This window comes from Acartia tonsa, chromosome 10 (genome assembly GCF_053477335.1).
Source record: "Acartia tonsa isolate MP-2025a chromosome 10, ASM5347733v1, whole genome shotgun sequence".
In the NCBI taxonomy this organism is placed as follows: domain Eukaryota; kingdom Metazoa; phylum Arthropoda; class Copepoda; order Calanoida; family Acartiidae; genus Acartia; species Acartia tonsa.
The window spans coordinates 9,830,740-9,847,568 of NC_137269.1; the positions used below are offsets into that span (position 1 = coordinate 9,830,740).

At 34.9% G+C, this 16,829-nt stretch overlaps 3 protein-coding genes across 3 annotated transcripts in view; all 3 read right to left on the minus strand.

The window, feature by feature from the left end:
• LOC145329344 (U3 small nucleolar RNA-associated protein 25 homolog) overlaps positions 1-6,411 on the minus strand; it is a 22,435-nt gene extending 16,024 nt beyond the window's left edge. The window contains exons 1-11 of the mRNA XM_080173405.1: positions 6,341-6,411; positions 5,790-5,828; positions 5,499-5,564; positions 4,892-4,963; positions 4,437-4,489; positions 3,664-3,753; positions 3,219-3,375; positions 2,519-2,639; positions 1,553-1,705; positions 1,108-1,176; positions 566-708 (exon numbers count right to left, since the gene is read on the minus strand). Coding sequence (XP_080029531.1) covers positions 566-708; positions 1,108-1,176; positions 1,553-1,705; positions 2,519-2,639; positions 3,219-3,375; positions 3,664-3,753; positions 4,437-4,489; positions 4,892-4,963; positions 5,499-5,564; positions 5,790-5,814 — 949 coding nt within the window. The 5' untranslated portion in view covers positions 5,815-5,828; positions 6,341-6,411. The remainder of the gene's footprint in view (positions 1-565; positions 709-1,107; positions 1,177-1,552; positions 1,706-2,518; positions 2,640-3,218; positions 3,376-3,663; positions 3,754-4,436; positions 4,490-4,891; positions 4,964-5,498; positions 5,565-5,789; positions 5,829-6,340) is intronic.
• Positions 6,412-6,877: 466 nt separating this feature from the next.
• On the minus strand, positions 6,878-8,678 carry LOC145330427 (uncharacterized). Its single transcript, XM_080175062.1, has 3 exons — positions 8,053-8,678; positions 7,212-7,286; positions 6,878-7,012 (listed from the first exon to the last, which is right to left on the minus strand). The coding sequence occupies exons 1-3, from the start codon at positions 8,224-8,226 to the stop codon at positions 6,878-6,880; spliced, it is 384 nt and encodes a 127-aa protein (XP_080031188.1). The 5' UTR covers positions 8,227-8,678.
• Positions 8,679-10,873: 2,195 nt separating this feature from the next.
• LOC145329347 (uncharacterized) lies at positions 10,874-14,421 on the minus strand. The gene is made up of 5 exons (XM_080173407.1): positions 13,815-14,421; positions 13,457-13,547; positions 12,410-12,580; positions 11,713-11,862; positions 10,874-11,170 (listed from the first exon to the last, which is right to left on the minus strand). The coding sequence occupies exons 1-5, from the start codon at positions 14,005-14,007 to the stop codon at positions 11,161-11,163; spliced, it is 615 nt and encodes a 204-aa protein (XP_080029533.1). The 5' UTR covers positions 14,008-14,421; the 3' UTR covers positions 10,874-11,160.
• Between the last annotated feature and the right edge of the window lie 2,408 nt (positions 14,422-16,829).

Genomic DNA, 16,829 nt, shown 5'->3' on the forward strand with positions numbered 1-16,829 from the left:
TCTACTAGTATATAAAGGAGCGTCGTAGCTCAGTGGTAACGTTCTGAGTTACGGTGATGAGAGTTCGAGTTCAAGTTCAAGTCCCCATGTGGCAACTCGAATTTCTCAGTCGCAATTCATTCAAACAACTTCCCCTTAGTTGTGTAAGAAGGATGATAATTGGGTAGTTTGGATACTCAATAGTCAAGTATATAATATCAGTAAAACCCAAGCTCCTCTGTGGAGAGCGTCATTCATTACGGTGACTTAATTTGGGACACCTGCCATACTCGGCGAGGGTGAGGTAATAAAGAGTAAGTCCCTTGAAACAGCGGGTCAAGTACTTGTCCTTTAGCTTGGACCTTGAGCTGGCCCTGGTGCTAGCATACATAGGTGTCTCGTCCAACTCCATGACTACTTAAATGCAAACACAAAAAAAACTATGACTACACACACAGTATACATCGTCAATTGTATTACTTTAATCTACCTTCAAAAGTTTCATAGTAGTTATCCGGTTTTGGCGCATTCTCTATAAACTAGCAATGTCCAAACTTTTCCACCACTAATCTCAATCTAAACCTACCTTCAAAAGTTTCGTAGTGGTCATCAGGTTTAGGACCATCATCTACTTTTTGAGGCTCCCTGAATTCCTCCATAAATCTCTTACTGTTCAACATGCCTCCGGCAAGTTCTCCCATCAGATGGATTATTTTTCTGGCAGATTCCCTTAAAACAGATACATTCGATATATAATTACTTGGATGTTGCACCAGATTATCACGCACTCTAATAATGTGATACTCCCTTTTAGCTAAAGTAGCTAGCCCCTTTCTTCCTACTGGATGAACTAATTGACCAATAATATTAAGAAGCTAAATATATTGGTCAGTTTCTTCATCCAGCAGGAGGGGATGAGATGGATTTGGGGTATCGTTAGTTTAGCCAGCTGCAAGTATCACATTATTTAAGTACATGAAAATCTGGTGCAATATCCAAGTAATAATATATCAATTTGTAACACCTACTTGAATGGTACAATAATAAGAACTGTATGCCAATTAAAACTGGTTCTGATCCAGGGGAAATGAATTGGACTGAAAGAAATACTGGAAATATAAAACCTACTTGAATGGTACAACAATAAGAACTGTAGGTCTTGTTAGGCCTTGATCTTTATATTCCAACTCTTCCATGTCCTACAGTTTTGAATAATTTATTTATTATCATAACCAGGGATCTAAATGGATAAGACAATGGCCGATAAATTGATGTATATCGTCCATGATGATACACAAAATAACTCCTCCTCCAGACTAAAATTAGGCTAGGAAGTTTTTCGATTCCCATGAAGTTTAGGTTTTCCATATATTTTTCAGAGTATTTCATGCTTTTCAAAGTTTTCAACAATATTTTTCAAAAAAATCAAAAACTAATACCTAGAGAAAACAAATCTTCTAACTGAAAAAACATAGAGAAAAAAATGCAATAATGTTGCTCCGTGTAAAAATGTCGGATTGTTCATCTAGAACTTTTGGTATATTTTTTCTAGGTATCCAATTAAATTATTCTTTCCTGTAGCAATTCTTTTCTTTTGTCTTTATCCCGGGTTTGACGTTTAATTTCTATGATTTTCGCCACGTTTTGTTTCAAGTTGGAGTCGTGCCTCATAATCTTGGATCTTGTCTTCATGGCGTGGTTCAGGGCGTGGCAACTGTAGGCTAACCTGAATATGATATTAGTGGTTCAGGACGTGGCAACTGTAGACTAGCCTAAAAATAATATTAGTGGTCGAGGGCGTGGCAACTGTGGACTAACCTGAATATAATATTAGTGGTTCAGGGCGTGGCAACTGTAGGCTAACCTGAATATAATATTAGTGGTTCAGGGCGTGGCAACTGTAGGCTAACCTGAATATAATATTAGTGGTTCATGGCGTGGCAACTGGAGGCTAACCTGAATATAATATTAGTGGTTCATGGCGTGGCAACTGTAGGCTAACCTTAATATTATACAACTAACGGCTACGCCCATTGAGGGATAAGTTGACCCCTTCCTGATATCTAAATTTTCTTTTCGAAAAGTAATTTTTTTTTGGCTGGTTGGGTTTATTTCTTTTTATATTCATTTGCGGTTTTTTTTTGGAGGGTGAAGGTAACCTCTCCAAAATATAGTTTTAAACTTTCCCTGAACCCATAATAAACACACTGTAAAGGAGAACCATGTCGGTCCAATGGTTAGCGAGAACTTAACAAACAGACCCACACAGACGGACATCCTGTTACTTTTATATATGGATATTTGTATGATCAGAAACATATGCGAAAAATTAAAAAATGGATAAAAGTACATCCTGAATGATATTAAATATAATTAATTACCCCTTATGTAGATTAAAATTGTGGGTTGAAAAGTTTGGATCTGCAAGTAAGGAAACAGCAATCAAAATTTAATATGAGTACCCAAAGTTATTGAGCCAACGAAAAAAGGTAATGTAATCTTAAAACTTTGGGAACCATTGCAGGCATGGGTACCTTACCTAATTTCTTCCTTATTCTGACTATTACGTTCACTCCACATGAGATCTTTATATGAGGTAAAGATGGACAGCAACTCTGTAGTTAGCTTCGTCTCTTTTATAGTAGGGTCTGCGCTGTTTACTAAAATAAACACGGACAATCATTAAAAGTTTTTTCTAAAATTAGGGTAGGTCCTTCTGTCCCTAACTGTTCTTTTCGTTAATTTTGACATGCCCTATCGATTTTGCATGATGATTCCTATATAACGATTAAGTACGATTTAGGAGCGTAGCAATTCTATAGTTGGTACCAGAAAGTCAGTAGGTGCGTTCATTAAAAACATGCTGATTTTTAATAATAATTCATACCTGTCCTAGGAATACGTTACCAAAAATAGGATGATTTTTACATAAAAGATTTTGTTTTAAAAAGAAGCCAAAAACCACCATACTTAGAAGTGGACATACCTAAGGATTATAGAGTTGCTAGAGGATGGAGGAAAAAAAATCACGAAACCTTACTCGCTTATTTGTAAAAATATATTTCTATCGTGAATTACAGACCAACGGATAAAGTAAATTACATACTGGATGCTCATTGTTATAGGGAATCTTTTCACAAAAAAGCTGCCGTTTATCTTGAAAAGCAGCCGAGAAAATCACAATCACCTCAGAGTGAAATGAACTGACTGATGGATGGACAAATGAATTATAAACTTACCAAAATTATTTAAAACCTTTTGTTTGATAAACATATCTTGTAATTGCTGGTCAGGGTGGGGCAGGGAGGTCATGAGGCTCAGCTGATTGGCCTCCCGTGGTCTCAGCACTTCCGCCAGAGGGGAGGATGACTTTTCAGGTACACTTAGCCGCGATATCTTAAAGAGAAATATTGGTAAGGAATTCTCGAAGGATCGCGCTGACCAGTGAACTGATATGGTTCTCCCTAACAATGCTTCTCATCGGTCATGGAAAGGTTTATAACTATTTAGAAGGAGGGTACCACCACCATCCTCCTAAGAGAAATTGCCCATAGAAAAAAAAGTTTATTTTTACTTTTTCTTTTTTAAACTGAGAATGAAAATGGGAGAGGTCAAACAAACGAAGAACTATCCCTTTCGATCTATTTTAAAGACTTGGCACTTTGATGGGGAATATTTTTTTACCTGAACTTTACCAAGACAAGGAAGGGAGCTGCTCGTTATTTCATATTTCTGTTCTTTCACAATTTTACATATATCTTCAGATAAGCTGACCTGAAGATAAAAAACAAGGATGAAATCATACATAGGTAGTTACCTAGTAATAACAAGTGCATTATTAGTTCAGGTTCTGGAACTCAAGTTGAATGTGAGGGGCCACCCAGAGAGAGAGAGGAGACAAAGTTTTATAATAACGTTTTCTTATTAGCTTACAAACTTTTGGGCAATTAGTTAATTTTGATTGGTTGATTCATTAAGTTGAGCGTTCAAACATTCCAACAAATAATCTTAATCTTGAGAAAGGGTAATTTTGTGTATCATCATTGGGAATGCACACCAATTAATTGGCTATTGTATTATCCCTTTAGATCCTTTGGGGCCACCACATAAAGAATATAAGGCTACAGTACCTACCTAGCAATTACCTCAAACGACCACGTACCACAACCAAGGATAACTAAGGGGAGCCAAAATCTCCTTTTATGTCCAAACACCCGGGGTATTAGGTTAAGCAACGCCCAATAGACAACCAACTCCTAGATTGCACGACCTTTGTCTGGAAGTCCTAACTATAAAATAATGATTTTTGCCTATTTTGGGCCAAGGCATTCCCCATGCTCAAACTATCAATATCGAATATTTGACATTATTAAGACATGTCTTAATAATTGTAAAAAAAATTTTTAAACAGGGATCTTAAGGGATAAGACGATGGATGAAATATCGATAAAGTTTACCTCAAAATGCGCGGCAAACGGATCTACAATTTTGTCTTCTTTTCCATTTTCATCTGGCGATAATATTACTCCATTATTGATAGAGTTAGGTCAGGTTAGGTTATATATTGGAAACAGGGAAGCCCCGCAGGGTAAGGGCACCACAGGTGTGTAGGCCTTGCAGTGTTTACATAAAATATTAAAATCTTGTTAACCGGTGATCCGATATGGTTCTTATTTACAGTGTAGCTTCTCATTGGTCATGAAAAAGCTTAATAGATATATTTAATATTGGGGAGGGTCTCCCTACCAGGAGAAATCGCCCTTAGAAAAAAATAACCCCCACAAAAATTTTTATTTACTTTTTCAAATATAAAATTGAAAGTGGGGGGTATCAATTTCCCCCTCCACATTAAGTGCCCCTAGAGGCCTCTAGGGGGGGCGTATCCGCTAGTTATTTAATAAAAGAGTAATTCCTTCTATTAAATCTTCATTTTCTACTTCACTTGCATCATCCTCTATTTCTTCGTTATCACCATCTTCTCCTTCTAAACCAGAGTGTGTGAAGAAACAAGTTTAAATAGGTATTTTTATTAACAAAGCTACCCTTAAACTTACTTTGTCTATTCGTCTGTCTGTCCGTACGTCCTATTAGAAAATGTACTCCTCTTCTATTAAAGAACGGTTGATTTTTAGTGTGTTAATATTCTGCTAATCAATGATTGAGCATCTATTCTATAACTGAATTGGTCCGTCGGTCTGTCTGTCAGCAGCGCTAGCGCATCTACAATATAAATATCTTTATCTGTCTGTATTGATCAGGAATAAATACAAATCTTTTACTACCTATTGCAATATGTTTTTCTGTCAAAGATTTTGGGAGATGGTGGTACCCTCCTTCAAACAGACTTAATTAAAATTAAACATTCCCAGGAGAACCAATATGACAAGCTACATTATAAGGGAGAACCATATATATTCAGTGGTTAGCAAGATCATTCCGTACATAGACACAGACAGACATCCTGTTACTTTCATAAAAGGATTTCTTTAAGCTGGATTTGCATATTTGTTTCTCATTGCCTTCAATGCCATCATTCTCACTTCCTTCTTCACCATTATCATTTCCCTCACTCTCTTCCTCCTCACCTAGTACAATGGATATAACAATACATGGATATATTAACAGGGGAAAATATGTAGTCCATTTAGCTTGCTAATATGGACATCATTTACTGGTCAGTTTGTTTATTCTGTAGGAGGGGGCCGGGGGAGTATTTAGCCAGCTGTTAATATCACTTTTTATTAGAGTACATGAAAACGTGGTGCAACAATAACATCCAAGTAATAATATATCTATGCCTAGAAGTGAACCTTCTTCCTCTCCCATTTCTAGCATATCATCCGGTTCTTCTATTCATATTTATTGTCTAAACAAATGCAGGGAGGGAGGGGACACTGTAAATTACACTGGTACCTAAAGTTCTATAACCACGTTATTTTATTTGTTGGTTATAAAATTAGAACCTTTACATAATCTTGACTGGTTCGTTCAAACTAATAGTTTGTAAACGTTTCAATCAATAGTTTTCATCTGCAGAAGGGAACTCTTGTTTATTATCATTGGAGATTTATATAAATTTATCATACATTGTCTTATCCCTTTAGATCCCTGATTGTGATACAAATGATAGTAATTTGGTAGTGATTAAAAAGGTGTTTTAGAGCACTTTCCAGCCGTAATGGTAATCATTTTTATACAGAATATGCTAGGTTACTATCAAATACTGTTCAATGAACGAAAAAAATCTGAAATAGGAAAGTTGCAGATCTTTAGTTGCAACAAGTACTACATCTTTATAAGTCTCGGGATGGCTTTAGGCTTTTTAACTACCCTCCCTCTCCTAGTTTGTATAGACAATGACCTAGTTGTTCATCCTCTCCTTGATCACTATCATCCACTTCACTCCCCTCCTCTTCTTCACCAACTTCTTCCTGTTCATCATGTGTTAATTTAACAACACGAACATAAACAGTAAACACTTAATTCTTAGAACTTGAAAGGTAACTAGAATATTAAACTTTGAAGTATACCTAAACAAAATGCAGGGGTGTATATTCTGCAAAATTGACCCTGCTGATTGGGGGGGGGGGGGGAGGAGGAGAAATAAAAAAATGTGTGAAAAGGGGAAAAAACTAGAAAATATGTGGAATGGGTATAAAAATTATTATAATTGATAAAAAAAAATATTTCTAAGAGGATATTACCAGTTTTTTTTTCACCAAGGAGCTGAGGGGAGAAAAAGGGAAAAAAATGTTGTCAGTTCTCTTAATTTTATATTTTCCCCCAACCACTTATTTTTTATCCCCCCTCCCCTTTAGCAGGGTCAACCATGCAGAATATACACCCCTGTAAATTCTTAAAAATAAAATTAGGGGGTGGGGATTTCAATGCTGGAAATCTACTTTTGAGGAGGGATAGCACTGAATTGTCTAAAATAGTTCTTTTTATATGAACACTTTTCCTGATCACTAGAATATTCTCCTTCACTATTGGTCATTACTTTTTCATCATCATTGCCCTTCGTGTTAAATACCTAGATAGAGGGATATATATGTAGATAGTCAGATAGAATAATTTTAGAATTGTCTTCCTCACTAGAGATTTGTTGACTTAACATGCAAAGTTTGAAATCGATAGGGCAATTCTAACACGTCAAAAGAGAAAAATTACAAACAGACGCTAATTATAGAAATGCTTGGCTTTTAAAAATAGTCCCGGGAATAGATAGATACCTCGACAAGTTGATTATATTCGGTCTTTTCGTCGTCGGAAGAAGATTCAGAGGAGCTCTCAGCTTGGGCGGCAAGCTAAAAGAAAAATAGTTTTATGAAATCAAGGTTTCTAAGGGATAAGACAACGGACGACAAATTGGTTGGTATAAGACATTCCAAATAATCAAGGGGGGGGGGGGGGGTTCTGACACATTTGCGTAAACCTGGTATATAGGCTTTATCTTTGGGCTGAGAGGATAGGTTATTAAAGATAAAACCATTCTTATATGATGAATTTTCCCAAGTTTTAAGATTTTTTGGATAGGCCTCCAGGTTCCGGAGCTCCAGGTGGTCTCTGTACAGGTAAAAATGAAAAGAAAATTTAAGAGTTAGAGGTAAACTTATGAAACAAAATATGCATGTTTTTTCTTCAAATATGTGAAAAACATTCAAAAAGACGCATACCTACCTATTTTGTTTTATAAAAAAAAATTTTCTTCATTTTTACCTGTCCATCTTGTGGATTGTCCTCCCTCCCAAGGTTTGCAAGTCACCCACAATAATGAATCAAATGTGTGTTGTAAAAAAGTTACTAGGACTGCAAAGGTTGTGCCATTAATGGGCAGGTTGTCTGCAATAAAATCATGCAGGGATCTAAAGGGATAAGACAAAGGCCGATAAATTCCCAATGATGATACACAAATTTACCCTTTCTGTACATTACAATTAGTCATTGAAACGTTTAATCACAAATTCAACAGAATCCCTAAAACTGTTGAGCCAATGGTTAAGAAAACATATTATAAAACTTTGGGGACTAGTGTAATAAACAGCCCGATGACCCCTCCCTCCCTGAGTTTACCTGTTTTTCATCCAGCACATATTTGTTTTCATTATACTTCTTTTTTGCATATTTTCCAGGATCATGTTCCCTTTTGAATCTTTTGACAGGGGGCCCCCTACCACCCCCCCGACCTCCACGACCCTTAAAGTGAAAGTCACGCTTGCCCCCTCTAATAGGACGGCGTATTGGCATTTTGTATTTTATTTTTTATCTGAAAGTAATTTAAAATTTTTATTAGTTTTCGTTCTATCTAATTTGACCTACCTAACTTTTTTCATTTAAAAAAGGGGGAGGGTGTAAGTAATAATAGATACTTTGAATTTTATAACACCCCCCTCCCCCCTTCCAACACCCCTAGCACCAATAATGGCTTTTTAATGAATCCAGGGATGTCCAAGCTTTTTATTTTGAGGGGGGTAAGATGAGAAGTTCAAAAGGTTTGCGGGGCGTAATCTAATGCATTTTTTTTAATTTGAAGGGGTAAAATGAAGGGTTTCACCGTGAGGGGGGGTAAACACACCTTTACCCCTACCCTAAGACATATATGCCATGCCCACCTAAACCAATGGCAATAATACCCTTTTTTTTAAATATGAAGAAATCACCGATATTTATCTTAATGTCCTAATACATGGCATACCTAACCAACCCCTAATAAAAATTACTAATGAACCAAAATTAGACAAATTAATATAAATAAAAATATTAATAAATTACAATATGATACAGTAACACAATCTTTTATTGATTAATTTAGATTTATTATCATACATAGTACAAAATAGTTAGGATTATGGTTCCAGGACAAATGCAGGAGTGACAAACGTCGGAGTGAACCAACACAGAAGTGTTTAAATATTATCTTAAGTATACAGGTGAGGCTAGGTTAACTTATGAATATACAAAATATAATAAGCCACCCCGCAAGGGTTGGGCCCTTAAACAACCTTTAAAATGGTTCAAAGTAGGTTAGGTTAGGTTAATTTAGTGTCCACTCCGACGTTCGTCACTCAAGCGTTTGTCCTAGGACCATCATTATGAATTAATAATTTAAGCAGCATATTGAGAAAATAATGCTCTTAGAATATTAATATATTAAGACCAAATTAGAAATAATTTCTCATTATACTTTGACAAATTTACGAAAATAATTTTTCCAGTTAAGTCGAATTACATCGTTTTACATACAATTTTCCACGAATATTAAAATAAAATTAATACAACTTTTGTTAGCCCGGGACTTCGGAATCACGTGGCTAAAAAAATAGTTAATTTAATTTTTTCATTTTAATATCCGCGTAAAGATGTCTCTAATACGATGAGATGAATAACTTAATTAAAAATTGAAGCCTGATTAAAAGCATAAATATAATAATGTACGAGTTACAAAAATTTTGATATTTCATTACCTAATGAGTAGGTAAATGTATTTCTATTTTGAAGAAATTTAAATTTTAGCATAAGGAGCATCAAAATCTTTCCATACTAAAATTAATTACAGATTTATTAGATCAGGTCCAGTTCACGGTAAATTGTTCCTGGTATCGATTACCTCAAAATATAGTAAGAACTTTAAAGGCTGCTAGCTGCCAAACAGCTGAACGTACATGTCATGCCCCCATATTGTTTAGCTATACATTCTTAGATAATCTGTATTAGTCAAGATCCAATGATAACACATAGAAAGCTTGACAGAAGAAAATACTTAAAAAATAAGTATTTTTCGCGCATTTATGTACGCTGTGTGATAACTGTGTATTATTGAGTATTTCTCGCTTAAAATATACTCGTTTAGCCGTTAGGCTGTTAGAAACCTTAAAAGTTCAAAGAATTTGGGAGATCTCGATCCCAGGAACATTTCATCATGTGAACCGCACCAAATCCGATATATTTAAATAAAAATATATAATAATGAATTTTGTTGTTGTGTAGATGTATTTGATGCTGTTGTAATTATCGTGTTTTTAATGCTGCATTCTGTTTTGGCTTTCTAGCTCAGCTCTGAAACAAAAAAAAACTATATTAAGTGGACAAGAACATTTATTAGCTCAAGTAGCACAGCAACAATAAAAAATAAGAGGTAAGTATAACACTGTTACCGGCTTCCATGAATCCATTTTGGCCTTGGGGTATTTTTATTGCAGAACAGTTGAGTTTAAAAATCTAAGCTTTTCTATAAGCCCGTATATTTAACTTGGACATGCTAGAATTGTTTCATAGATTTTAAACTTTTCATGGTGATTCCTGTGACAGTTCTACATATCATTCTTAAACTTGAAGTTTTGCTTCAGTAAGAAAGCTACGGACTAACGAACGGATTATATTATACTATTGTAGCTGCAATAATATTAAAATTATCGGTTGTGCCAATAGTATCGGGGGTCTCTTTATTATAAAGGGTAGGAAAAATAGAATCAAAACATCCCAAGGCAAAATAAATTATCCCAAAACTATCCCAGTATCTATGGGAACCTTCTTTTAAATTGGAAACTAAAACTATTAACAAAATATCTTACTACTTTATAGAAAGTAATCTAAATAACAAAAAGCAATAATAAATGAACACAGGATACAATAAAATAAAAGCATGCATGGAAAAAAAACTAAATAAAGCAACTTTAATTTTATAAAAAGGCTTTTACTTTGAAAAAGAGAGAGAGAGTAAAAGATATAGTTTCTAATTAATAAAAGAAAAGAAAAATAAAATATACATAATATTTATACAAAAATTGGACAAGTTTCATCCGTTGTAAAGTGTTTTTATGTATACTTTATTTTTGAGTATAGTAGGCAGAAAGATAATCATTATTACATATAATTCCAACCTTAATTAATCTATTGATTTTCTTTTCAAAGTGATGAGATGAGGGGAGATTAAACGGAGAAATTTGGTCCGCTTAGCTCTACACAGAAGAAAAGGGGGGAGGATAATGGTTTGGATCCCCGCAAAAATGGGAGAGACTTATCACAGCGCACAGTGGTGAGACAAACTAATAATATTTGTCTTTTTTATCATATTTCACTAGATTTATAATTAGTCTAAATGTTTTTTTTTCTTTTTACAGTCGGTGGTGTTGAGTTTTGAGATGAAGTTTTATTTTGGGTAACTTTTGAAAAAAGCTACAACTACTTTTTCCTAAAAAGTTTTAACACACACAATAAGCAAATTAAGCAAAATATTAAAGCATGATAAGTTTCAAAGCTAAGAGTAATCCAGGCAGGGAGGGGAATTTGCGCTGTTTATGACAATAATCCCAAAAGTTATATAATAAGGTTATTCATTGGTGTAATAACTTTGGGGACTTCTTTGGATTTTGATTGGTCGGTTCATTGAGTGTCCAAACGTTACAAGCACTAATTTTAATCTTATTGTCTTATTCCTTTAGATCCCTGGGAATTCCAAGGAATTGCCCAGTTTGTTACCCCCCCCCCTTTTTCCCCCCATAACCTACACCATAGAAATAAACTATTTTTTAAGCAACTGGACATATGAAAGACTTGAAAAGCATTTGATAAACATTGTAACACACTATAACTTGCCAATTCCAATGATTCCAAAAAATGTGTGTCACCCCCATGGCATTGCAGTAGGACATACCAATAAACACAACCATAATAACCATAAAAACTTGAATATAATAAACTAAAGAAAAGCTGTTGTTATATGTGTGTGTTTGCCTCAGTCGAGTACTAGCTCTGGTCGGCGTACTGGGCGCGGCAGGTTCTGGCGAGCTGGTGCCGTTACGTTGGCTGCTGCTGCTGCCACGAGCCCGCCTGCCTCTAGTCGGTGTGGTTGAACCGTTTTTGGCGGAGTGGTTGTTTTCAGTGCTGGTGACATTTTCATTGCGTTAGGATGAAGATTTTTAATAGGTATTTTAATATTTCAGAACATTATAAACAAATGATATTGTTTGCTATTAAGAATATCAAAGTGTTAATTTGTCGCAACACAAAAAAGAGTTTTTAATTATCACATATAACTCAAATATGAAATATTAGGACAAAACATTAATAATTTTCTAACTTCATAATTTTAACATCATTTACCTGCTAAAATTTGAAAGGTTTATGCAAACTGCTTAAAAATCGAATAACTGTATGAATACTACTTACAAAATTTGATATGTAATCAAGTATATTGATATAATGGAAATAGAATACATAGATAATGATATTGTGGCAGAGGAAATTTTGTCCTCAGATATTGGTCAATACGTTCCTTCATGGTTAAGAGGGGTGGATGGATAAAATCATAAAGGGAGGAATGGGTGGTATTTTTATATCAGCCAGCTGGGATAAACAGGGTATGCGAGATTCTCACAATATCTACACGTATTCTATATCCATTATTGTTAATTCTCCAAGCAATGAAAACCTGTTGCCATTGGTGGCAGTTCCATTACTACTTCTGCTTTCAGTCTTATCTTGTTTTGAGGGTGTTTTTGTGGGGGGAGGGGTGGTCTGTACACACCGCTTCTTGGACGGGGGCGGGGTCAGGGGCGGCGGTGAGCGAGACATTGGCGCCGTCTCTTCTGAGCTCATGTTCCTTCAATTAGCACGAACACATTTTTTCATGGGGGATGTGGTACAAAGATGTAAAAAGGTGGAAGTTATATGTATTTTATATGGTAAATATGCCTTTTCTTAAAGTAATATAAATAAAAAAGTAAATTAAATACTGGGTAAGTTTAATCTCTCTCTTTTTCTTTATACATACAATTGGAGGTAATTTGCAGTAAGATTATTAATAATGAGAAAAGTAGATAATTTTATCAAATCTTAATAATAAACTTAATGTGTTAAAGTTTTTAAAAAAACATAGTAAACCATTTGTATAAGTTTTCAATGGATACAATAAATCTTGTTTTAGTGGAATCAAAAGAAAAGGAGAGAGAAATATTAAAATCCCATTATGTTGGGAGTTGATAAAAGCTTAATCAAATGAATGTGCAATAACTTAAAACTATTTTAATGATTAATTTGGTAAAAGTCATACTATTTAGGTAAAAACTTAAAAATCTAAATCTAAAAAAAGGTAAAAATCTTATGGGTGAGAAAACAAATGAAAACATAAGAAATACAATAAATATTTATGTCCTGATAAGGGCTCGTGAAATCATCTTGCCTCCCATACTTAAATTTAACTAACGGTTACGCACCTTTGAAGCCTCTAGAGACACTTGTAGTGGGGGGGGAGGAGCATTTTTGTTGGGGCTGTTTATATAAAAGGGTTGTTTTACCCCCCCCCAAATAGTTATAAACCTTTCCTGGTCTTAAGAGAAGCAACTAAGTGAAGGAGAACCATATCGGTTCAGCAGTTAACAAGATCATTCAGTACAGACAGACACAAAAACATCCTCTTACTTAGGTTTATTGGATTAGAAGGGTTAGGTATAGGAGATGCCAAAAGTGACGTCATTACCTGAGCTGATTTGAGAAGTCGTCCTCAATAGTATCATCGTCCCAGTTATCCTCCCAGACACGAGCCTGCTCTACCTCCTCAGTTCCTTCATCTATAACAAATGATAATCATACAATTAGATGTTAATTATACCCCTCAGTTGGGGACAAAAAATTCTAGTACTATTAAAACAGAAACATGAATATATTGTTTGACAAAAATGTACAGGGTTGATAATTAAAAAAAACAACTTGAACATCTAACTGGTTTAAAACAAATATATGGTCGCAGAAAAGAACCTCTTTATAAACATTATAAAACTTTCGGGATTGAATGTAATAGCATTCCAATGTCGCGCCAATCCCTCCCAGAATATTACCTTCGGCGGGAAACTCTTCAAACTCATCATCCTCCTCAAGGAGGCCCAAATCTGCCACCTTAGCGGCAGCTGCGCCGTTAGTAGCTGCCTCGGCTGTTTCGGTCTTCGACATTTTATATGTGTTTATTCTATCTCTAGGTGAAATTTGTCTGAAATCAAGGGATAAGACAATAGTGGATAAATTGATGTACATTACCAAAACACAACATCATCATTCTGTAGAATATAATTAGTGGTTGAAACATTTGGATACTATACTTCATGAACTAAAAATTAAATCAAAATTTAGTTCAAGTACTCAGGGATATCAGGCCAAAGAATAAAAAAACGTTATTATAAAACTTTGGGGACTTTGTGTAATACACAAACCAATGTCCACTCTCTCCCTGATTCTAGCAGAAGCTAAACTATCGCGTTATTAAGTTTTAAAACAGTTTAAAATAACTATTTCGAACCAATTTCTTTCCTTATTACAAAAAAATTCAGTTATATTCTAAACGCAAAAGTTACTAATATATATCAATTGGCTACAAAAATACATTTCACGATGACAAGCAGTTTTAATTCCACCAAAAAAAAGCTTAAAAACTCAAAACTTGTAAAAGTACAAATCACGATGCACTTTTGACCTTATCTGTGCGCAAACAAAGCTTGGAATGCCGCACAATAAGTTTTACATTTGTAAACAATTGTCATTGTGTAGACACTTTTTCTCCCGCATTTTCTCCTTTATTTTTCTCCGCATTTTTCCCGTCTTTTCCATTATTTTCCCGCATCTATGAATAAAAATCTTTATCTGATACCAGCAGTTTCGTCGGTAGCATCAAGGGACAAGTTAAAGAAGATGGACGAGGAAAATAGCTCAAAACCACCCGGATAATAGTATTTTGAAATATATAAATTACGAAACAAACATCTGCGTTGTTAGCACCTAGCGGTTCTTTGGGGACTAGAAAATAGCCTAAAATCATCTAAGGACTCATTCATGGTTTTCTCTAAATAAATAGATAAAATTGATTCAAATATTGTTACATTACAATCTTAACGGACAGACAAAAAAAACTTTGTATAATAGGTCTAAAGGCTAAACACTTAGCATATTCGGGTTCTATATTAAAAGGAGTAGCGAGAAGGGGACAGAAAAAAAAATCATCCAAAGTTTCCCTAAAATGGAGAACTAAATCGGTCCAGTTTTCTTTTTCGTTTTAGATACTTCAATGAAAACCTCACATTATTATTTCATAGCTTGAATTCCAGAAAAATCCGTTTGGAACGTGTACCTACTCAATTTTGTCATATTGTCCGAAGCTCGATCGAAATAAAACGCGGAAAGACTCGGAACGAGTAAATCTGTTCCATCTAAAGTAACCCAGAAGTTTCGAGAATGGTAAATTTAAAGGATTTATAGGAACAGAATAAGTTCTTTGTCTCACGTGCTTTCATTCGAATCGTTTAACAAATTTTCGTTCATCAATCTTAAATAAGCACATTTTCGATAGAAAATTTTCGATAAAAATTCACAGTTGAACGCTTATTCGTACAATTAAAACGTTCGTTTGTCGATTTTTTACGAAAACGTGCTTAATTTTGAATCTTAGGTAATTCTGATTTACATACCGCACGAATTCTTATATTCTATATTTTCTTTTCCATTCTGATTCTAGAAATTCGCAAAATTTGCTAAATTTAAAACTTCGGAAAATGGCTGAATCGTATCGCAACCTTCATAACAGAGTGTTCAAACGAGACCAACAACCTTCAAGATGTCTTGTTTTTCATGGGCTTCTATAATCACACGAAAAAACGTCAGTCGATATGCGGACGTCGAATTATTACGATCTTGAATAACCAAACATCATCACCTTGCTTGGTGTAAAACCAATTGACAAAAACTAATATATTTTATTTGCCTATGTGAACAAATCTCCGAATTGAAATGAAAAAATACTTTTTAGAAAATCACACACGGCTACAAACATTATAGCTTTAAGATCTACAGACACACATTCAACTACTCTGAATACAGAGATAAACAATTTATTTAGGTAGGCTGGTTCACAACTTTATTAAACTAGGAATGTAATCAAATATTTTTTTGATACTAGTTAATAATTCGTGTAGTGACACATCTAGATGGCACGATATTCCTCCTCGTGTCGATTGATATCTTGGAGCATGGTGGACAGCTCGGCAGCTTGTGCGGCAGCTGGCCTTTCAGCAACAGGGCGACAGTGACGCAGGTTACCCTCCACCCAACCATGGTGGTATAAGCACCTGGTCAGTGCTCTCTTTAACTCGATATCGTCAGTATTTGTAGCCCTACTGATCATTTCCTCCTTTATAAGATCCAAACGACTTTGCAAGGCATTGTATAACTCCTCGTTGGCGGTGAATGACATTTTAACTGTGTACTTGTGAGCAGTATATATCTAACTCCCTACTTGGCAGGTAAAACTAGTTTCCTCAACTAGATGTGGCGAACAAACAGTCAACCACCACGGGCAAACACGGCTTAACCAACCAACCATATAATTTTCTTCTAAAGACCACTTTTAGTTACAGGGAAAAAGGGATAAATAAATCATCTGAACAGAAGCTATAACGGCCGGAGAAGAAGTAATATCTTAATCTAAAGAAATATAAATGTAATGATTTAAAAAACTGCCGTTATAACATGAATATTTAGGATGTGTCATTGGATGCGTGAACGGATCACCCCACAGTCGTTTACGAACGAGAAACAGATCAAGGTTGCTGCTGAAAGAGCTTAGTCTAAGGCAGCACTTCACTTCCAGAATGTATTTTCCAAATATTTGCTGAAATTGATACCGAAACCGCAGAAAGCTGGTCGTGAAAACGTCGAATTATTTCCCGAGAAAAATCTATAAATTTTACTATGAAAAAATTTCATAAAATAAATGACTAACTCATTCTTGTTGTTTCACTTATATTAATTTTCTTGAACATGAAAAACATAAATAAATTATTACAAGTATTGGGATGACTATGATATAT